The sequence below is a fragment of the Trichechus manatus genome, unplaced genomic scaffold, assembly GCF_000243295.1.
Source record: "Trichechus manatus latirostris isolate Lorelei unplaced genomic scaffold, TriManLat1.0 scaffold00017, whole genome shotgun sequence".
Taxonomy (NCBI): domain Eukaryota; kingdom Metazoa; phylum Chordata; class Mammalia; order Sirenia; family Trichechidae; genus Trichechus; species Trichechus manatus.
The window spans coordinates 8,940,101-8,964,982 of NW_004443953.1; the positions used below are offsets into that span (position 1 = coordinate 8,940,101).

At 34.2% G+C, this 24,882-nt stretch overlaps 1 protein-coding gene across 5 annotated transcripts in view; it reads right to left on the reverse strand.

Annotated features, from left to right (window-relative positions):
• Nucleotides 1-24,882, reverse strand: part of ASCC3 (activating signal cointegrator 1 complex subunit 3) — a 414,547-nt gene that overhangs the window by 265,304 nt on the left and 124,361 nt on the right. For all 5 annotated transcript variants that reach the window (XM_004372420.3, XM_023727600.1, XM_023727601.1 and 2 more), the window contains 2 exons: nucleotides 22,716-22,916; nucleotides 22,118-22,258 (listed from right to left, as the gene is read on the reverse strand). In XM_004372420.3, coding sequence (XP_004372477.2) covers nucleotides 22,118-22,258; nucleotides 22,716-22,916 — 342 coding nt within the window. The remainder of the gene's footprint in view (nucleotides 1-22,117; nucleotides 22,259-22,715; nucleotides 22,917-24,882) is intronic.

The window sequence follows — 24,882 nt, forward strand, 5'->3', positions numbered from 1 at the left end:
TGGGAACTGAAGTTACATGTAGGTTTGCCTGCATGGGGCATTTTCATTATCTTTACTACTGATTTATCATGTGTTTTAATTAGTATTGTTTAATTGCTAGTGATGGTGAATATCTTATTTTGTTTTTAATTTTGTATTTTTCCCTTGTGGTGTCAGCCTATTCTTGTATTTAGTATTTTTATATCATCAATTTGCATGAACTCATAAAGTAGTGGAACCATTTTGGAAGGTAATTTGGCAATATCTATCAAAATTAAAATATACAAATTGTAGACCCAGAAATCTAACTTCCAGAATTCTATCCTAGAAAAAGGCACACAGACATAGATGGGCATTCATGAAGTTCTTTTGAAAGTAACAATGTAGATCTATACATACTGGCATTAAGTGAAAAATGCAAATATTATGATATATATATATGCTACATATATATGTATATATCATATATATAAAATGCAGTGTTTACTAAACTAAAAACAAAAAACTATATAAACATATACCTCTCTACATCTTTCACCTCCTCAGCTTAAATATTTAGGAGGCTTTTCTTAAACCACAATACCCTTATAATATTTTCCTTTTATATGCTTACATGACATCCCCCCGCCTATATTTTGCATCTCAGCATTTATTATACTATATTGCTTGCTTAATCATTCACCTCCCTCAATAGACTACAGGTACAACAAAGGCAGGGACAGTGCCTCCCTTGCTGGCTGCTATATACACAATGCCTAGACATGGTCTGGCACATGGTAGATACTAAATAACTATTGATGAATGAATACCTTGGGGGGTAATAATAATAGACCCCACAGTAGTGATGGTAACTATTCTTGCCTAATGAAAATATGAAAATACAACTCTGTATTTATACATGTAATAGTAAGATTTATACTAATATACAACTTATGTTCTACTATATAGAAATTTAGGTTTAAAAAATACTTTTTAAGTCACAGGCTTTGTGAATTAGCCAAAGGAATGCTCTCCTTCCAAATGTATTCATGTACATTTATCAAACCAAAAATGTCAAATACTTTTGAAAGGAAAGAGGCCAATTTACTGGGTCCTGGACAAAAAAGGCGCTGGTACCCCCAAATGCACATCCCTTGTCCTCAAGGGAATGATACTCCCAGTGTTTGAACATTATTTCCCTTGAGACGGATTTGCTGAGGAAAGGTGTGATCTTAGTGGCTTCTCCGGGATCTCAGCTCAACTGCCTAGATTCTCATCTTTTCTGGAAAAGCAGAGTTGTATCTCAGTGTATCATTCCAAGAGGAAAGAATATAACTAACATTCTGCAATCATAACTCATAGATTTTTATTAACACCTCTTCCTATGAATTTTCCATCAGAACAGGGCAACGTTTCACTTTTCTATCTCCCGTTTCACTTTTCTATCTCTCATATGGCAAGAGCTAAACTTCCCTAGGTTAATTTTCTCCAGTTATATTAACATGGACTCAAACCTTTATTTCTACATACAGAATTTATTAACACCTCTAAATCTTAGCATTCTTATAGCCATGTCTCACTCGTCAATACATTATCTTTGATACAATGTGAATGTGTAATCAGAACACACTCAATATCTTTCAATCATGCATTTATCAAATATTTATTTCACATCTATTCCTACAAATGCTATATTTTCTGTTGTGAAATGAGGAAAATAACAGTACTTACATATCATGGGGTAAGAATGAAAATGAAATGCATTAATACACGTTAAATGTGTATTAATGCTTGGAACATAAAAAAAAAAAAGAAAAACCAAACCTATTGCCATTGAGTTGATTTCTGACTCATAGCGACCATATAATAAGGGTCAATAAATATATCCTGCTAACATCGTCATCAACAACAAAAACAAATACCATCATCATCATCATGTACCAGATGGTGGGGTGGTGATATGATAGGAATTACTCAAAAATTGTAAAATGTAAGATTGTATTTGTGATAAGCTACTTATGAGGGTGCTATGTAGGGTTATGACAAGGCATTAGGAAAACTGGACCTAAAAATCAAAACAAGCTTTATTGTGAAAGTGACATTTGAGTTAAGATGTAAAAGATAAAAATAGGTGAGGAAGAAAGAGTGCTAGAGGCAGAAGCAGAGCATGTACATAGAGGATGTGGGAGAAAACACAGCTAAGAGATTGAAGACAGGCAGAGTAAATGGCTGGAGCATAGAGGATGAGTGGACTGGAGCCTGGTGGAAATGAGATGGGCAGGGGCAAGCCACTCACAGCCTTTTTAGGCATTTCCAAGGGTGGGATTCTTTATGCTCCTTAGAGTATCCTAGAAAACTCAGAATACTAAGAGTGTTTTGTTTTTTTAATAATATTTATTTTTTTCCCCATTGTTGTTCTTCATCGGATGGAGTCTGGGGGTAAGAGGAGAAGAGTAAAACTGATCAGATTACATTTCAATCTACCTTGTAGAGAGAGAGAATTGGAGAGGGACTCATCCGTAATGGGTTTTTTCTTTTTAAAGTGGATACTAAGGAGCTCAGATGCATATGGTTAAGTGTTAGGCTGCTAATTAAAAGGTTGGCAGTTTGAACCCACCGGTAGGTCTGTAGGAGAAAATACCTAGAGATCTGCTCCTGTAAAGATTACAGCCTAGGAAAACCTACAGGGCAGTTCTACTCTGTCATATAGGGTTGTTACGAGTCAGAACTGACTCGATGGGATGCAACAACAACTAGATATTGGTACTCGAGTTAGGAGAAAATGAAATTAATCAAGATGAAAGATGACAGAGGCTGAGATTAGGAGGAGGTGTTAGTGAAGATGGAGAGGACATGGACTAATCTGGGAAATAAAATCAGTAAGACTCAGTGTTGAATTGAAAATACTTCAGCTAACTATAGTCAAAATCACTTTCTCCTCAAAGGGGTAATTTAAAAAAATATTCTGCAGAAAATTTCCCATGTGTCAGATACTTTTAGTCATCTTTACTAACCTCTTTGTTCATGATGAGATAATCACAAATGAAACATTAAGAAATACTCAATACAGATACAAGTTACCCTCTGACAAAAATTTTATAGCTTGAGTTGATAATATAATGGAAGAGAAGTAAAGTTCACCTTTTCTAAATCATTTTTACTTATATCCCAAGCTCCTTTCTCCAGGTTCAAACCTCAGTGGCTGTAGGACAGTTAACAGGTAAAAAACAGATATAAAGGAAAATTAGAAGCTGAGACTATTATTTAGCAAGAAAAACTAGCTTTTCAAAAATGTTAAAATATTTTGCAGATTTCGTTAGGCAGGCTTTTATGAAAACTAAAGAAAAACATTGCTCAATTTAAGAGCTATGCAATTATAAAAGACCACAGAGACAGCCTACTCGTTACTTTTTACTACATATAATGTTTCTGGGGAAGATAAGTAATTTTTCACAATGATACTATTTGTGGCGAGTTTCCATTTTACAGCTTACTGGAGGTAGGATTTTTCTGAAAATTGGTAAGTAACTAGAAGATTTAGAATGAGCATGATACCTGATATTTACTTTTATTTTCTCTTATTTATAGGGAAACTAGACTGCTATAAACCATGCTTATGTATTTATTATATGACTATTTTACAATAGAAGGCATCTGCTTTTTTTTACTTTATAAGGAAAAAAATAAACCTTCTATTGGCATTTGGTCTATAATTCAATAAATTAACACGATGAAACTATGCAAGCAGAGCTCTTGAACTTAAAAATAAATTTTTGAATTACTTTGCTATTTTTACTTAGTTATTGACCATAAAAACATGAAACAATTACACATAAGAAAAAACAAATGATGATTAAAAAAAAACAAAACAAAAAAGAAATCGTTAATAGAATATGACCCACTCACTCCCTTTCCACTCCCTGAAACAAATTACTTTCCTGCAAAGGAATACTCATAGAATAGGCAAAGTTATTATTCTAAAAATTTTTTTCAGCAATACCAAAGATAACTAGATTCTTGAGTGCCTTTAAATTATACTCTGAGATAAGGGTCTCATATAATACATAATTTATTATACTCACTAGACAGAATTTTAAGCATCAAAAATTATAGTTATTCCACTCCCCTCTCCAACCCCAACACGTTAAGAACAACAATAGTTCAACAGTAGTTTATGAACAGGGGTGGCCTTCTTTACTCAAAGCATTTTAATATATTTTATGAGTAGCTATTAAACTTCACAAAAGTAAAAACAATAACTAACACTAGGAATTTCCATGGTGCTTCCAAGTAATCTATAGCTCACTTACTAATAAAAGCAATGAGACATTCTTCAAAATATAACTCTCATTACTTCTTAATGGCATGCCATAAATGCAGCAGTTACCCTGACAAATAATATCTGCATTTCATCAGGAGATATCAGAAGTGGTAGCCTTCTATTATGGATGTGTCCTTCAAAAATGTGTTGAGATTCTACCCTCTGTACCTATAAACATGACCCTATTTGGAAATACAGTAGTCTCCTACTGTTCGGGTTTTCTTTGTTATGTTAATGAAGTCATACCACAGTATGGTGGATCCTAAACCTAATCACTTCTGAGTTTAAAAGGAGCGCAACAGACACAGAGACACACACAGGGAGAAGACATCAAATGAACATAGATACACATAGCAGATGTATCTACAAACCCAAGAACTCCTAGGATTGACGGCAGTTATTAGAAGCTGAAATAGACAAAAAAGGACCTCCCCCTAGAGCCACACCCCTGAATTTGAAAGTCTAGCCTTCTGAACAGTTAGAAAAAAATAAATCTCTGTTCTTTAAAGCCACTCATTTGAGGTATTTCTGTTATGCAGCACTAGGTAACTAAGACATCTTCTAATTCCGTATGCATAAATACATGCTTAAGCCTTTTTAAACCAGTCAGTCTTCTTATGGATTGAAACTCTTGTACTTTAGGTTCTATTAGCAATTTTTTAGATATCTTCCTTAATAAAAAGAGGCTTAAAGATTTTGTTTTGATAATTACTTGTTTAATTACATAAAGTTGGAAATGCAGATTAAAAAAAAAAAACCCAGAAACCAAAATGTTTAGTATTAACAAAGGACTGAAAAATCATTACAGCCACACAAAACACATTAATTATGTTTGTGCAGTCACTTGAAAAATTGAGCTTAAACAGCCAAAAGTCGACTTCAATATATAAAAGAATATTAGTTGTCTTTAATTCTGTGCAGAAATAAGGACGATAAAAAATTTCTAACGTCAAACAAATGAGACAATTAGAAATATCAGCAAAACTAATTACTAATTTCTAAATCTAATCAATAACTCAGAACATTTAGTGTTATCATCACTAAGACTCTACATTTTCTAACTGGTTCAAAAACTGTATCTATGCTTAAGTAGTTCAGTGAACAGTGATTTGAAATGATTGGAATATTTAACTGTTTTATGAAAGGGTATACAGCATTGTAATGAGCTAGATAAATTACTTTATCCTCAATGTCCTTAGTTATATATAGTGGAATTTTATATCTTCATAAAATCTGGAAGTTTAAACAAATCCTTTTGTGATGATAAAGTCTATGTTGTGCATCATTTTTCACTTACCCTTAGTTTTCCATATTTTATCAAGTAATTTAAATTTATGTTATTTCCTTTTTAGCTCTTCATACCTAATAAAACCCTGGGGTGGGATTGGGGGTGATCACTGATTATTATAAGTAAGCTGTAAAATAACACTATACTTTCCAGAGTAAAATATAATCAACATAGCAATACAGCAGTTGTAATGCATAAATACGTAATATAAACAGACATGGACTGGATATCAAAAAAGCTGGTTTCTAATCTGCTATGACTATAGATAACTTGATAAAAAAGTTAACATCAAAATTAGTTTTATAATGATAAATCATGAAATGACAAATTGACAAAACGCTATTTCCAGTTACTAACGTGAATGTATTAAAATGTTGCTGCCCTAAGGGTCCTTTTGCAATCTTCAATGCTTTATTAAGCATTTACGTCCATTTTTCAAAACTTACAGGGTTTTTATATCCTATTATATGCCTTTTGCCATTTTGTATGCATTTCTAGCCAATCATGTCCATTCTTTGATTTTTCTAATTGGAAAATTTTGGGAACACTGTAAAGGAGCATCTAAATAAGAGTTAAGTAAATTATAAAGCATTCAACAATGTTGTTCAGTACCATGAGAAGAGGGTTCTGCAGGACCCAGAGAAGCTGAAGAAAGATTTCTCAACTGTACGATTGAGAGAATCATGTCAAACTTCATTCAGGAACCAGGAAAGTCTATCATTTGTAAATATTTCCTTAAACTGAAGACCACAAACTGTGAGCATTAGGTTTAGCAAGAATTAGCTTTTTTCTGAACTATGGAAGGATCCTCCGTTACTGGCAACTGTGCGTCCCTCATAACAACAGAACATGGATACGTGTGCATGTACGCTGCCTCTTCTCGTACTGCCACCTTGCCTTCTTTATGCACTATATCAGCACTGTCCAATAGAGCTTTCTGTGATGATAGAAATGTTCTTTATCTGTGCCATCCAATGCAGTAGCCACTGGTGGCTACTTAGTACTTGAGATGAGGCTAATGCAAATAAGAATTTTTAATTTTAATATTAATTATTTTTAATTCAAGTAGTCACATGTGGCTATGGCTACTATACTGAATAGCACTGTTCTATACTCCTAGTTTAATAAATGAGGAATATGTGGCAGGCTTGCATGTATTGTCTTTTTCCACCAAACAATCAGTGACGTACTTTGTAATGTTAGTCTAATGCAACCCTTAAAATTTTTGTAGACATATATCTATTGATGTGGATAGTTCTTCACAGTATACTGTTAAACAATAAAAAAGAGCAGGATATAAAACAACTTATTTGTACGGTTTCATTAAAAGGAGCTACTGACTTCTGAGGACTTATTATGTGCCAAGCACTGTTCCAAATATTTCACATGTATTAAATCAATTAATACATGTGAAAAGAGGAAGACCCTCAATAAGACAGACTGACACAGTGGCTGCAACAATGGGCTCAAGTATGACAATGGTTGTGAGGATGGCGCAGGACTGGGCAGTGTTTCGTTCTGTTGTACGCAGGGCAGCTATGAGTCAGAACCAACTCAATGGCACCTAACAACAAATCAATTAATTTCCACGTAAAATCATCAACCTAATTTTTAAAAGAACAATTTTTTAAATAAAGAAACTAAGATACATGGAGTTTCAGTAATTTCACCAAAGTCACATGGCTGAGCCAAGATTACAAGCTAACTCATTGACTCCAGAGACCATGCTCCCAACGACTATGCAATACTGCCTCTCTCATGAAATATATGAATACAGTATAACTTAGCACAAAATAGAAATAGAAAGTTAAACACTTTATGTACTTCTAATAACTTGTAATTGAATACACTGTTATTTTTGTTCGTCTGTCTCAATTTTTCTGTAATGAAAGAGTATGCATTGAAATGATGATGAAAACAATAAAAAAGGTATTAAAAATAAATAATAAAAATGGATCAGTAATTCTAAGGGGCTGTGGGTAATTTTTCCTAACATTTCTAATCCCTTTTCAGTCCTTATACTAGCAATGCCATTAAAGCAACATTTTCAGGAGTTTTAAGTTTTGCAAATGAGTTAAACAGGTATAATTCCCCACCCAATTCATATTTCCGTAACTTGTTCTCTGCTCTGTGGTTACCAGATAAAACTGCTTAGTATTATATGGATAAAAGTTATCAAAAACTAACCAAATATGTAAAATTTAAATGGAAATGCAAAGTCCTAGAATAATCAAAACAACTTTGAAAAAGAAAAAAGTTGGAAGACCTACACTACCTGTTTTCCAGGTATATTATGTAGCTACAGTAATCAAGACAGTGTGGTATTGGCATAAAGATAGACACATAAATCAATGAGATAGAATACAGCCCAGAAATAGGCCCACACATATATGGTCAATTAGTTCTCAAGAAAGGTGTCAAAGCAATTCAAAAGGGAAAAGATAATCTTTTCAACAAATTGTGCCAGAACAATTGGCATCCACATGCAAAATAAATGAACCTAAATCCTTACCTCTACCTTACACAAAAATCAACCCAAAATGGATCACAGCCTAAAACTAAGAGCTAAAACCACAAAATTTCTAGAAGAAAACACAGGAGAAAATCTTACTTTGGGTTTGGCGAATATTTTTTAAATAGGAAACAAAAAGCATAAAGTATAAAACAAAAAGTCAATAAACTGAACTTTACAAAAATTAAACATTTTTGCTCTTCAACAGACACTGTCATAAACATGAAAAGGCAAGCCTATCAGTTGGAAGAAACTATTTCCAAAACACATATCCAACAAAGGACCTGCATTTACAGTACAGTCATGCACTGCATAACATCCATTCAAGCAATGTCCAACTGCGTATACATCCGTGGTCCCATAAGGTTATAACAGAGTTCAAAAATCCCTATCAGAGAATGGGACATAGCTGATATAACCAGACGCAGCCAATAAAACAGCTTTCCACATACAACACATGTATCTCATGTCTCTTGTATACAAAGCGATTGTGCCTGGGAGGATGTGACCAAAGATGTGCCCTACTTAACCCATATATTACCTTGCCGAATACATTAGCTGAAATACAGTACTGCATGTGTACAGCATCTTGGCTATTTAGTCAATACAGGTACACTACAGTAACCCATATAGCTTTGCTAAGTATATAATATGGTATTCGCACAGCATCCAAATTACATAACGTCCTAGTTCACGAACGTATCGTCGACATTCAGCTATGCATGATTGTACATACAAAAGTCTAACAACTCAATAATATGACAAACCACCCAATTAAATTACTTTGAACAAGGCAGAAGATTTGAAAAGACATTAAAGAATATGTGAGATACCAAAAAGGCAAATGAAAAGATGCTCAACATCATTTGCCATTGTTGTTAGTTGCCACTGAGTCAGCTCTGACTCATGGAGACCTTATGTATAACACAACAATACATTGCCCAGTCCTGAGTCATCTTTATGATCACTGGTATGTCTGAGTCCACTGCAATGCCTTCCAATCTAGAGGGCTCATCTTCCAGCACTATATGGGTCACTATACCATTGTGATCAATAAGGTTTTCATCAGTTAATTTTTGGTTCCAGGCCTTTCTTCCAGTCTTCTTAGTTTGGAAGCTCCACTGAACTTGTCTACTACCATGAATGACTCTGCTGGTATATGAAATACTGGTGGCATAGTTTCTAATATCATAGCAAAGCACAAGTCACCACAGTAAGACAAACTGATATGTGGGTGATGGCATTAGTCATTAGGTTAATGCAAATTAAAACCACAATGAGATGCCACTACACAACCACTACAATGGCTAAAATTAAAAAGAGTAACCATATAAGTGTTGAAGTGGATGTGGAAGAACTGAATCTTTCATACACGGCTGATGGGAACGTAAAATGGTACAGCCACTTTGCAAAACAGTTTGGGCATATTTTAAAAAGTTAAACGTGCATCTACCCTATACCCAGTCATTCCAGTCCTAGGTATTAACCCAAGAAAAATAAAAGCATAGGTCCACACAAATACTTGTACATGAATGGTCATAGTAGTTTCATATGTTTAATAGCCCAAAACTGGAAACAAGCCAAATGTCCATCAAAGTTGAATGGATAAACAATTTGTGGTATATCCATAAAATACCAGTCAGCAGGTCAAAGGAACAAACTATCAACATATGTAACAACATGGATGAATTTCAAAATAATTATGCTGAGTGAAAGATACAGACAAAAGAATACATTCTATATGATTCTACTTGCATAATTTTTAAAAAATATGCAAATACAGCTATAGTGACAGAAAGTCGGATGGTGGGGGCAAGGGGTCCTGGGAATGAAGGAGAAAGTGATGTGAGAAAATATGACATATATGTTTATTATTTTGATTGTGGTGATGGTTTCACAAGAGTATAGACATGTCAAAACTCATCAAATTATATTCTTTAAATGAGTGCAATAAATGCTGAAAAAATGTTTAAAGATCAACCAATATACATGCATGAAACATAATATGAATTGTATCTAGTGCTTTCCTCAGAATACAATTGATATTATTTTCTTTTGTAATAAGAAAAGTTTCAAATTTAGGAATGAATGAATAGCCTTTTTCCTACTGTTAAGAGGATCACACTTAACACAGGAGCCTTCTTTTAATTCAAGCCCTAGAAATGTTTTCTCTTAGGATCAATTTCAGATTACTGTTCTGTCAAAGGGATAAGTCAAAAGAGTGCTCTCTGTTTTTACTGCCAAATAAGTCCTACTCACACTTACTGTACCATCGTTTCAAAAACAAGGAAGAAAACCATCAATTTGTTTCTTTACTCTTTGAGTTATATTAGCTAGACACAGTTTCAAGAATCAAGGTAGCACAAATTATTTAGTGTCTACTGTGGGGTTATTTCTCATGTAGTATAGAGGTTAAACAAAAGCAAAACAAACCCATTGCCGTTGAGTCAACTCCGATTCATAAGGACCCTATAGAACACAGGAGAACTGCTCCATAGGGTTTCCAAGGAGCGGCTGGTGGATTTGAACTGCCAACCTTTTGGTTAACAGCGGAGTTCTTAACCACTGCACCATGAGGGCTCCATAGTAGGTTATGAGCACAGAATTCAAAAAAGAAAAACCATGAGGATGCAGAAAGAATTAACATTTGCCCAAGGCCAAGTATATATGCCCAGCACTATCTTCAAAGTTTTAAAAAAAAAATGTATTATGTCAAGTAACAACAATAGAATATTTTGAATATTTTAGTCTTCTATAACTTGAGGGAATGAGGCACTATCTGTAAGTAGTACATGGAAATGTTTTTTAAGACAAATAGGAAAGACTGGGGAGGACAGATATCATTTCAGACTATCAGCTTTTAAAACATGGACCTGCTTTAGACACCATTTTATCCCCAACACAAAGCACTATGCCCTGCACACATGGATTACGGTACTTAGTATTCCTTTAAAAAACAAGAAAAGAAACATGTACAGTATATTAACTGCATCAAAGTGAGAATTAAACTACCACATTTGAAAACAATCATTGTTTTGGAGCAACAAATGTGGGATAACCCACAGCCCATCGTTTGAGTAAGTGAAGGGGAGTGCATTGTATACATGCCCATCACACAGCAGGAGAAAAGACAAAGAACCCTTTTAAGGGGACTAAACCCAGTGAAATCTCTGGGCTTAAAGAAATTTAGCTTTATGCTGATGGCTAAGAGGGAAGAAGAAGAAGAAGGCATGCGTGGTAAAGTGAATGATAAACATGAATATGAGGGAATTCCTTTTCCTGGGGTCCATGAAGAATCAACTCAAAAACCAGAATGGAAAACTTCGTTCTCTCTCATTTCACCTTAGTTTCTAAGATATCCCATTTGACTCTTTACTCTCAGTGTTCAGTCTGTAAGTAAGCTAGTGAGTGAATGAGTAAGTAAAATAATGTTATTCTTAACAAGTAAAAGTCATCAGAGGTACACAGTTTACTTGGTACATCCATTTAAGGGGATATTCTACAGTCAGTAAATGTCATACAATACAGACTAATATTTAATAATATGTAAACAATATTTACTGGAAAAAGAATGCAACAAAACAATATACAATCCACTTCCATTCTTAAAAGTTATACATATTTGCCTAGGGGGAAAAGAAAAAGACTAAGAGATATAAAAAAGACCTGTTAGATATAATTACTAAACTTCTTGGTAATTTTCTGCATTTTAAAACTTTCCTGCAATAAGTAAGTTGTCCTTTTAGAATTAGAAAAAGATGTGCAGTATGGAAATTCTCTAAAATAAATGACTTTTAATTCACATTAATTTTAAAAAGTGCCACAAAGGCCCAGTTAGAAATGTAAAACTATGTAAGAAAACACATGGGAAATGACTTGTAGGATACAAAATCATTTAAAATATATGCTCTAACATTATCATAATACAGGCATGGTCTCTAATGTTCCAGTGACTTTTTGATTATCTAAGAACAATAGGCTATAAATATTTCAATGCAAGGAATTTAGTAGGTTCTAATCAATGATGAATCCAAGTACAATTAATTTTCTTTATGAAAATTATTACTAAAATGGCACAAAGCTCTGTAAAAATACAGTTGTATATATTTCTGGTTTTGATACATAAAAATATTTTTACAGGAATGTGAAAAATATAAATCCTAGAGAAACCATTTAGATCAGTCAGAGAAATTAACAAAAACATCAGCTCCCACCAATTCCTAAAATTAACCAGCTTAGGACTTGCATTTTAGGTTTATAGCAAGACTCGGGATCTGCTGCAGTTTGTGAGATAAGTGACAAACACTGTCTGGGAAAATTGACTGAAATAACTGTCCCCAAACAACAGAAAGGTTGCTTTCAAATGAAGAACCACCTGAAACTAAAAAAAAAAAAACAAAAAAAAAACTGTCCTAATGTAAAGACAAGCTCTCAGGATCTCTAAAGACTGTACTTTCTTATTGATATGACAAAGTATCTTATCACATCAAACTAGAAATTTCTGAAGTTCAGCATAAGCATTTGATTATTGTTCAAAAAACTGCAAATATTCATTGAATGTTTTAATTCAGCAGCCCCTTTAAACATAAATTTTTTCAAATTTCACTGATATGTGATGAGAATAAATTCACAATTTCAGAATATATCACTGATACTAATGAGAATGCCCTTATGCTTCTGTGGAGAAGAAATCTGAAGACGTGCCCTACCAACATATAGCTCAGTTTTTAGAAGAAATGACTGTCCAAAGAGTAAATTATGTTCACCAAGATAATACCCTTTTCCTGGAACTATCATGGAATTTCTGGCTAAACACTGTATTTGTGAAAAATGCCAGCTTTATCATAGGACTAATGAAGTATATGCAACCCAGAGTGACCAAGAACCACTCTGACTTGTATAAAATAGGAATCTCATTGACCACATCTACATCTCTTTATTACTGCACACTTTTTAAAGAATAAAGCCGACAAAATCTTTTCAGTTGCTTTTGCATTACAGCTAACACTATATACTTCATCATCCTCAACTAAAAACATGTAATTCTCAAAATATATATATATACATTCTTGGTCATCTACTGAAAGTAACCATGAAGCGTCTAACATCTGCAGGGTGCTACCAGAACTAAAGACCATTTAAGTGTGTACAGACGCCAATGGATGATTTGCCTATCAAAGGCACCCTAGAATTATAATTCCCAAGTCAAAATACCCTCTGCTTTATATAAAAATGGTCACTTTGGGGAAGGGTTTTCTTCACTTGAGAGGAGTGAACCAATAATAATGGGCAGAATTTTTACATATTTGTGTTTATATGCTCCCCAATCTAATCCTCAAGGGAGAGGGTACCTTATTTTCATCATATTTTCACTGGTCTATGATCTAAATGTCAGCAAAACAAGGGGAAATCTCAAGGAGATGGACTAACACAACAGCCACAATAACGGACTCAAGTACACCAATGATCATGAAAATGGCGCAGGACCCGGCATACATAAGGTCGCCATGAGTCGCAGCTAATGCCAACTAACAACAACAACAACATGATCTAAACGTGTGTGACAACCCTGCCCTAAGGCCATTCATTCATACTGGTCTCTGACATAAATCCAGGTGTACCAGATTAAAATCTGCTTCAAGGTGGTTAGACTCAATCACTTATTTGTACGACTAACAAAAATATTGCTGTTCACAGTTTTATATAAAATGTAAACTACATAAAATGAAAACCAAGCAGAATTTTTAAAAATTAAAATAAAATGAAATGATTTAAAAACTGAAAATCAGCTTTAACAGTAAAATAGAGCTATTTTACTAATGCATAGTTTAGCTTTAATATTAGTTACGGAAAATAAACGTTCAATGCATATCATAATTTTGCTTCAAATCTTAGGAAGCAAACACAATTAAATTATTTCCTTATCCTACAAAAGAGTTACTTACCAAGGGTTCTGAATTCCTGACAAATAGGGAATAAAAAGAAGGATACTTTCTCAACTTCACTGTCTCCTTACAAAAGTATATCAGTGTGCTTAAGCTAGAGTCCCTGCGTGATGCAAATGGTTAACTCACTCAACTGCTAACTGAAAGGTTGGAGGTTCAAGTTCATCCCAGAAGAAAAGCCTGACAAACTACTTCCAGAAACATTAAGCCATTGAAAACCCTGTGGAGCAAAGTTTTACTCTGACACACATGGGGTCACCATGAGATGGAGATGGCTTGACAGCAACGGGTTTGGTTTTATGCGTAAACTTCCACATATTAAAAAAGAAAAAGAAAACACATGCACAAAATAACCTCTTCTTCAGCACCATAATTTCTTCCAGCTAATTCCAATCCTGTCCTCTTTTCCACAACTAAACTTTTCAAGAATCATTTACTCTCATTATTTTCATTTCCTTGCCTTTAGCTTCTCAGGTCTGTAATCTTTCTTCCCTACTCCTACACCAAAACTGCTCCTGCCAATGACCTCCATGCCATGAAAGCTAACACTCAAATCTCAGTCATCTTATTTAATCTGGCAACAACATTTGATGCCATGTATGTAATTTTTAAAGTCTTCTTCATGTACTTTTTAAAGGTTTCCATAATTTCTAAGTCATTCGCAATTCACAGGCTTTTAAGATCAAAACAAAACAGAGTTTAAAATTTTTAAAAGTAATACTCTAAAATCTAAATTCTGCCTCAAAAAGTAGTAATGTAAAAGATGGATTTATAATAAAGTGTTCCATGTTCTGTTAGATAGCCTGGTAAAACGGACCTGATTAAAATCAGTCTGACAGAACACGTATGCCCAATGTTCCTGGGCCTTATTCATATTAGGGCTAAATTTTAATTAATACCTCAAAAAAACTTGACAAAAGTTGACCAAGATCAGTGACAGAAGTATAGTTGCTAAAATATTCCAGAGCAAAAACTACAATCTCTGGCAATAAAAATGACTATCAGCTATCCTAAAATATCACCATTAAAATTAAATTTGTTACATATATTTTTACAATAAAAAAAATTAAAGTGATATAGAAGAAACTTGGATTAAATATTATCAACAAAAGGGAGTAAAAAAATGGACATATAAAAATGAAATGCCTTCTGCGATGGTTAACGTTATGTGCCAATATGGCTAGGCTGATCCTCAGTAGTGTGACAAACACTATATATATAATCACCTTCCATTTTGTGATATGATGTGAGCAGCCAATCAGTTGAAAGGGGAGCTTCCTTAGGGGTGTAGCCTGCCTTCAGTACATAAATGGATGTTCTAGCAAAGCTTGCTCTCTTTCTCGACTCTACACTCTTCTCGTTGCTTGACCTCCAGTTCTTCGGACGTAAGTCTGCAGAAGTCTCTGCCCTGCCACCCGACCTAGAGATTTTGGATTTGCCAAGTGCCACAACCTCATGAGTCAGCACAGACCTCCAGCCAGTCCCCTGACCAATGGATCTGGGACTTGTCAGCCCCTGTAAGTGCATGAGTCATCTTCCTCACAATTGTGTGAGCTATTTCTTTGAAGTACATTTCTGTTCTCTTGGAATAAGACAAAAGAGTAATTTATCAAGAATTTTTTTCCCTTAATATGAGGTTTGCACCTACTACTAATCAAAGAATCACTAGTGATTTAAAACTTCCTTTGAGTGAATGTTTATTTTCAATTACCCAAACTGTTGTTCTGACAAATGAGATATCAAAATAAAAAAAATTTTTTTTACAAGTAAAATATATAGGTTGAATGCTTTTATACTTCTGAAGTTCATACTACTTTTACATTTCCATTTATGAATCTTCCCTCCTCAGAGAAAATATGCATGGTTTTTTGTTTCAATTTTTAATTTAATAAGTAATTCAGTAATAAACAAACAGATGTTCCAGAACTCCAAAACAAAGAGCATTTAGCAAGAATGGGGGATACAGTATCAAGATATAAAAATCAAGTGTTCTTACATCCCAACAATAACCATTACATAATATGATAAAAAATTAAAAGGATACCAATAAACATAAGATAGCTGAAAATAAATGTATAAGACCTATCATGAAAATTATAAAACATCCAGTGGCATAAAATAACCTTAAAAATGGAAAATATGTCATGCTCGTCAATAGAAAGATATAATAAAAGTATCAATTCTCCCCAAAGTATTCCATAACTTCAATGCAATTCTAATGAAAATACCAACAAAATTTTTGATGTTATGAAATAGTCTCATTTAAAAATTAAAATGCTCAAGTAAAGGTTTAAGAATAACTAAAGTCATTCTCAAAAATGAGAATGAAATAAAGAGATGGGATTTTCCTTACATTCAAGACTTAGTCTAGAACGACAGTGATTAAAACAGCGTAGTTCTGAGGCAAGGCCAGACATACACATCAGTGTAACAACAGCATCTCAGAAACAGCTAAAAGGCAGCAGAATTTCAAATATGATAAAGGGCATTACAAATAACCAGGAAAGAATAGAGAACTAATGCTGAAACAGGTGGCTTTCCTTAGGAAAACAATAATATTAGAACACTGCCCTCACCAAACTAATAATAAAAATTTAGTGATATTCAAGACTTAAATATGAAAAAAAAAGTTTAAAACTATTAGAAGAAAATTACAGGGGAAGGACTTCATAAACTTGGGATAAACTAGGATTTCCAGAAAAAAAAAACAAAAGCAAAAAAACCTACCATCAACAAAAAGGCACAAACCACAGAGAAAACTGATAAATTTGACTAACAGTGTAATTTTAAGTCTGTATGGTTGGACACCATGGATTAGCCATTTTTCTCCTTACTCCTCCTGCTTATTACGTCTAAAAAGACAGGACAAAATATATCAGAAGATGCCAAAAGACTCTGAAAGGTATAGTGACGTGTCCTCTTTGGGCTATGGAAGCCCCCCACCATGGTTGGGAACCCTCCCAGGCCATGCCCGTGTGTCTCTTCCTAATGATCATGATTTGTATACTTTTGCTATAATAAATCTATAACTATAGTACTTTCCATGAGTTCTGTGAGTTGTTCCAGTGAATTATCAAACCCGCAGAAGGGAGAGCTAGTAGGTAAGAAGTTTAGGGTGTCATATGGACTCCGAATGCATCTGCCATATGCCTATTTGACAGTGTGAACGATGGTGTCCTTGTAATTTGTGCGATCTAGCTCTGTGGCCAAGGTCAGAGAGAGAGTGCCAGGTGGGTGGCTGGTGTCAGAAATGATTGAGAAAGTGGAGACTGGCTCAATCTCTACCTTTTGGGGATTGGATTCATGCTAATTCTTATCCATGAAATTATCCATGACACTGAGTGAGACATGAATGTATACACATACACACGACACACACCCTTCCCAACCAAGGCTGCCAGAGCTCAGATATAGCAAAATAATATAAAAGAAATTCAGGTTTCTCTTCATTGTTTCCTAGGTCCAAGGTATTTGAACAGACTCTCCCCCTTCACCCCCAACCAAAACAGAAACAAACAGAAAACTTCCTGAAATAACTCATCTCAACTTCCAAAGCTGTACAGATTATTCCCCTTCCACTACAAGGTTGTGTAAACAAGTATAACAGTAGGGAAACCATATTAGAACTAAGAGAAAATGTTTTGTTTTGACACAGAATTACTACCAGGACAGGAGAAATTTTTTCTAAAATTTCTGACCACTGTTTTCACTAAGGTTCAAAGGAATACTTCATCTATATTATTGGGAAGGAAGGCAGAAGGAATAATCTGAGATGAGGGAAGACCAGGGGTAAGGCAAAGTACAGCTGCTCAAAGAAAGCACTGAAAAGCACAGTGAATATTTTAAAACATTAACTGTTGGGGGACACATATAAAATTAATGGTAAACAGAAAATAATGGAAAACAAGGCTAGAAAAGTAGATCGGTATTCTCACTGATGACAAATTTACTGAGTTGTTCAAACTACACAAAATTACTTTTTGGTTGGACACAAAAAAGCTATGTGTTGTCTGTACAGACTGTTTCTCCTGAACAATAAATCCTAGAAATAAATAATTCTGTCCTGTGAAAGTAAATTTTACATTCCAACCTTAATAAAATTGTAACCGCTGCTAGACCTGACAGTCTTCAGTGGCCCACAAAATAGATCACATACCACTTTACACTTAATTCATACAAGATTCTTAACAAGCTAGGTAGTTGGACTTAATTCAATAAGCAATAAAGAACCAATGAAAGTTTATGAGCAAGGGAATAATATAATCAAAAGAGCAGGACAGAGAACTTGCAAATGAGATTAATTTGCTTTCCTATATTTTTTTAAATGATAAATTAGGAATACTGAGAACATTTAAAAAATGACTAAAAAAATTTAAGATTATACTTAATATAATCGCTGTTACTTGTTGAGAAACTTATTTTCCCCCCAAAAAACACACAGCAGAAATCATTAAAAACCTATTAAAAACACAAAAGTAAAAAAAGTAGAGAAAGCAGGAAATTAAAACTTCAAAAATGAAAGTATAGTATGTATGTTATTTCTACATCCTCTCTATCATTCTCTGCTTTGCTCTCTCTCAAGGCACTGATGGCAGCACAGGCTTCATCTGCGAGAATCCGTGAGAAAAGGCAGCACAGGGTGAAGAGGTTAGTAGCTATACAGTTTCACATCTAGAGAAATTAGCATCACTGGTAGTATGGCTACCTTGGAGGAGAATAAAGATCTGCATGAGATATGAGGTTCAATTTATAAACTACTAATGAGGCCAAGCACATGTTTCCTGCCCTTACAGACTTAATAGATATTAACAAAAGATACAGAGTAGAGTAGCAAAGTGCAAAGACAGGAAAATAGGGAAAAAAGATGTGCATAAACTAAATATATAGTATATAAATCCACATAAAGTTCTCTGAGTTTTAATTTTTTTATCTATAATATGGAGACACTACCCAATAGGGTTCTTATGAAGACTGAATAAGGGTGCATATATGCACTTAGCACAGTGACTGGCTCATAATTTGAAATCAAATGTTACTTCTCTTCTCTTTCCATAAACATTCTTTCACTAACGTTTAACACAGATGGCTACAGTACAAGAACAATCAAAATTTTATTTGAGGGTGATCCAGATTTCTAAGATCACATCTTAGAAAAAGTACAGACTTTGTGAACGAGGTATTATTTTATGAACATAAATGAAACACAGGACTCAAGCAAAAGGAAATAAAAGTATTCATGGAGTCTGAACTGGGTTTTGAAGAATGGATAAGATTTGGACAAATTTTAATGGATCAAGGAAGACATTATAAAACAAGAGAAAATACATGGGGAAATTTACTAAATAGAAAATTAGCATATTTGAGAGAAAGCAAAAATGGCCTGGCTACAGTTTATACTGCGGAGTAGCTGGGAGATAACGTTGAGAACCAGGCAGATGTAGACGGTGAAGAGAATCCAATGTCACATATAAGGAACTTGCCCTGATAGTAGTTGTTCTCAAATTTTCTGCTCTTGGGACTACTCCTTTACACACTTAAATATTATTGAGGCCCCAAAGAGTTTTTGTTTTCGTGAGTTATATGTATCAATATTCCTATATTAGAAATTGAAACTGAGAAATCTTTATAACACATATTAGGTAACCTCTAGGAAACTCTCCTGTATACTTATGACAGAATGAGAGTGAAAAAAATGTCATGATACTTTTATGAAAATGTAGTTTAACCTTGTAGACGCCCTGAAAGGGTCTTAAGGATCCCCCGGGGACCACGGACCACAGTGTGAGAGCTGCCACTCTATAGCAATGGGAAATGACCAAAACAACACAGGGTTTTGTGTTGTTTTTTTTTTTAAATGAGCCTGTTAATGGCATACAGAAAGATTAAAGCAAAAAGACAGAGTGGGAAGAGCCCTGAATTTGGAGTGGCAGTGAGACAAAATTGCCGAAGACAAACTTACCTTGTACAGAAGACTTCTTAAGGCTAGACCTGCAAGCGATAAAAGGGGAATAAACTGTCCTAAGTATTTCTTCATCTTCCTTAAACTTCATTGCACGCATCAGGATCCAAAACGCAGTTCTTTAGGTAAGATATATTACAAGTATGATCTCACTAGAATGGTTCCAATTTCAGGAAATTTTATTTTGAATAAAAGTTGTATAACATCAATTTTTATTTAATGTGTATGTCTTTCTAAGACATTATGAAAGTAAAATGACACTGAAAAATTATGCCAGTCTATGTGTTCTATTGTGTGATTTTGAAATATGATCTCTGTAATTACATATTCAGGGGCACTGGTGGTTCAGTGATCAAATTCTCACCTTCCAAAAAGGGAATCCAGGATAAATTCCCAGCCAATAAACCTCATCCCATCTGTCAGTGGAGGCTGGGGTGTTGCTATGATGCTGAATATGTTTCATTGGTGCTTATAGACTAAGATGGACTAGAAGAAAGCCCTGGAGATGTACTTCCAAAAATCAGCCAATGAAAACCCTATGGATCACAACAGTTCGATCTACAACCGATCATTAGATGGTACAGGACCAGGCAATGTTTCATTCCAGTGTGTGTGGGGTTGCCATGAGTCAAGAGCCAACTCAACAGAGCTACTAACAACAAGTCCAGTTGCAGAATACTATATTGTTTAACCAGTCTTCTGTTCATAGATATTTAGTTTCTTCCTAATATTTGTCTGTTATATTTTAAAAAAAAATACTACAGTGGACACACCTGCACATAAATCTTAAGATTTGGGTTTTTTTCAAGAGTGGCTACAATTAAGCAAACTTAGGAATAAGGGATAAAATTGACAAAAATGTGGATTATAATGTACATCATCCTTATCAATCCCAAAATACATTTTACCAAAATCTGATTTTTCATCTTTGCCATTTGGTTCAGTATACTCAGCATACCTTCTCTAGTGGACTGAATGGTGGTGTCCCCAAAGATATGTCTACTCAAAACCTGTGCATGTGTGTGACCTTATTTGAAAAAAGGGTCTTTGCAGATGTAATTAAGGTAAGGATTTCGAGATGATAGCATCCTGGATTAGGGTGGGCCCTAAATCCAAGGACCAGAAGAGAAGAGAAGGGGAAAGGACACACAGAGAAGAAGGCAGTGTGAAGATGGAGGCAGAGGCTGGAGTGATGCACCTATAAACCAAGAAATGCCAAAGACTGCTGGCAGCCACCAGTAGCTATGACAAAGGCATGAACAGATTCTCCTTCAGAGCCTCCAGGAATCAAACCTGCCTACACCTTCATTTTGAACTTGAGGCCTACAGAATTGTGAGAGAACACATTTCTGTTGTTTTAAACCACCTAGTCTGTAGTAATTTGTTACAGCATCCCCAGCAAACTAATACATCCTCCAATCACATTTTAAATCAATGTCCATTCCTTGTTTCAAATGCTGAATCATCTATTTACCATCAAATTCCCCTGAGCTAACCCAGTAATATCTGATCACCCATTATTTTATTTTTAAAAACACTATGAACATCACCTTACTTACATGTTGCTTCAATTAATAATGATCTAGGTGTAGTGCTGACATATTTTTTGCCTACTCAGCACCTGTATCTTAAATGCAGAACCTGTATCTTAAATGTCTTTGTTGTTATTCATTTCACCTAACTATAGTGCTATGTACAATGGATGATTTAATAATTTTCCATTTGACAAAATAAAGAATGACTAAAAACTTTTATTATACATTAAATCACCCTTACTAATTGCTTAGACTACTACTGACATACTCTTTAAGAGTTTACTCTGGTCTCATCCACAGCCTCATTCCTTACTATTTTAAAAGAACATTTACTGTCAGTAGACTTAAAACCTACAAATAAAATCTAACAATATTCAATATATATCAAGAATCACAGAAGTCAGAAGGAACACCACAGAACAAAGCATAGGCAGAAACCATTTCTGTACTGCAGAGATAAGAAGTAATTACAAATAAAAGAACTTCATTACATTTGTACTATGTATGTATTATAGGTACTCAAGTTATAATTGCTAAGAATCACCTGATAAATTATCTGATAAAAAGAATTATACTTAAGATCTAGGTAAACAACATACCTGAGTACGTAAAATTTCAGATTTTGACAACTGCATATCACCAGTCAATTCTTTCACAACAATGCCCAGTGCCTCTAGACGTCTGCTGAAGTATTTTGTCATTTCAGCTGCCAAGGCTTTCATTGGAGCAACATATACAATCTGTACCAAAGAAACACTAGCTTGATGAATGAGCAAAAACTACGATGTCATTCATTTCACAGTAGCCAATACAAGTCACAATTTATTGTGAAATATGATTCTAGCTACTTCAAGTGAAAAATCTTAATAGTGATATATGAAAAGTACTTTTCTTTGCTGGATAAATGTGCGGCTGTTTATAGGACAATGGAATTTGTTTATACAGCCTCATCACTTTGAAAATGGGTTCTGCTTCAAAGCTAAATATATTTTCACAGCTTTCTACAGAGCTAATAAGATCTTCATAACACAAATAGGGATTGCTTTGATAGTGATAAAGTAAATCAAGCACTATTTTTTACGTGACTTCAAATACAATATCCTTAAAAACTGTCAGATTTCATATAACGTGCTGAACTGAAAAATCATTTTTATTTTACAATTTAAAAGGCTGCTGTTTGGCTTGTTAGTTTCCTACCTTAAATTCATTCTTTTTGATAACACCTTGTTGAAGATGTTGGCGAATTTCATGCAATATTGTAAGCATTGCAATGTTGGTCTTCCCAGCTCCAGTAGGGGCACAAATCAGCATGTTCTCATTGGTGTTGTAAGCAGTCTCAAACACTATTGACTGGATTCTATTGAGTTTCTTCATTCCTTTAAAAGCCAGCTGCCCAATCTACAGAAAGGACACATAAATGGTGATAATGTGAAGGACCTACACAAAACATTAAATGTAAATATTTACACCCTTTGGTTAAAAAAAAGAAAATTCTACTGATTTGTTTAGTCTCTTAATGGTCTCTGTTCAAACAAAAGAACAATTAGAGTTAAGCACAATTCGCAACTATGGTAAAATCCTAATACATTTGGGAACTGTAGTTCACTGTATTTTAAAGATAGGACAATGAGACTATGTCTTCATCTTTGTACACATCTTTCCCAGGCCCAAAACAATGATAAACTGAAATGTAAGAAAACAAAATTCGATACAGGTATCTTTACAGTTTATATACATTTACAAATTTCATGATGATGTTCTAGTTTTACATTGAATATGATTAAAGGAAGAGCAAAGGAAGCTTTCTGAGGATATAATCAGTAGCAAATTCTGTTTCAATATTTTCAACTTTTAAAAAACATTTTAAAAAAGTAGCAGGAGTAGTAGAAACAACAGCATAAAAGAAAAACCCACTACACTAGAGGGGATTTATGGGAGAAAACTGGAGTGGCTATATTCTCAGATAAAATAGTTTCAAAGCAAAGAATATTACCATGGGTAAAAGTAATTTCATCATGACAAAGAGATCGATTTATCAATAGGACATAGTTCTAAACGCTTATGCACCTAATAACAGATCTTCAAAACACATAGTGATAGAAATGCAAAGGGAAAAAGGCAAATCCACAATTATAATCAGAGATTTCAATACCCCTCTCTCAGTAATTGATATAACAAGTAGGCATGAAAATCAGCGAGGACATAGTAGACTCGAATAGCACTATTAATCAGCTTGACCTGATTGACATTTATTCATCCAACAACGGTAGACTATACATTCACCTCAAGTGTGCACGAAGTATTTACCAACGTGCACTATATTGTGGGTAAAGATTTCTTAAATGCAACACAATCCATAAAACAAACAAATGAGAAATTTGACTTGAAAAATGAAAAACCTATGATCTTTAAAAGCTATTATAAAGAAGAATGAAAAGACAAGCCACAGGATAGGAGAAAATCTTTGCAAAACATATCTGATAAAGGACTTGTATGTGGAATATATAAAAGACTCTCTAAGCACAGCAATAACAAAACAACTCAATTATAAAAATGGGCAAAAGATTTGGATAGTCATTTCACCAAAGAAGACAGCAAATAAACACATGAAAAGATGCTCAACATCATTAGTCATCAGTGAGATGAAAGCTACAGTCACAAGGAGATAATATTACACACCTATTAAAATGGCTAAAATTAAAAAGACTGACCACTGGAAGTGTTGTTGAGGATGTGGAGGAACTGGAACCTAAAAATAATTCTAGTAGATATGTAAAATGATACAATCACTTTGGAAAAGTTTGGCAACTTCCTAAAGAGTTAAACAAACATACACCTAACATATGATCCAGCCATTCTACTTCTAGGTTTTACACAAAGAAATACAGGTGTATACACACACACACACACAAACTAGTGCACAAATGTTTACAGTAGCTTTATTTATAATAGCTTCAAATGGGGAACAACTCAAATGTCCATCAACAGATTAATGGATAAACAAAACCTAGTATATCCATACAATGGAATACTATTTCAAAACAAAAAAGGAATAGATTATTAAGACAAGCAATAACATGAATGCATTTTAAAATAATTACGTTGAGTGAAAAAGTCAGACAAAAAGAGTACACACTGTATAGCTCCATTTACATAAAAAAAATCTAGAAAATACAAACAAATCTACAGTCACAGACAACCGATCATTTGGTGTTTAGGGATGGGGCGGAAGGAAGGAATAGGAGAGTACAGGGGGCACAGGCATTTTCGGGAAGTGACAATTATGTTCATGGTCTTGACTGTGGTGATGGTTTCACCTGTGTTTACATATGTAAAACTTACCAAATTTTTACTTTAAATATAC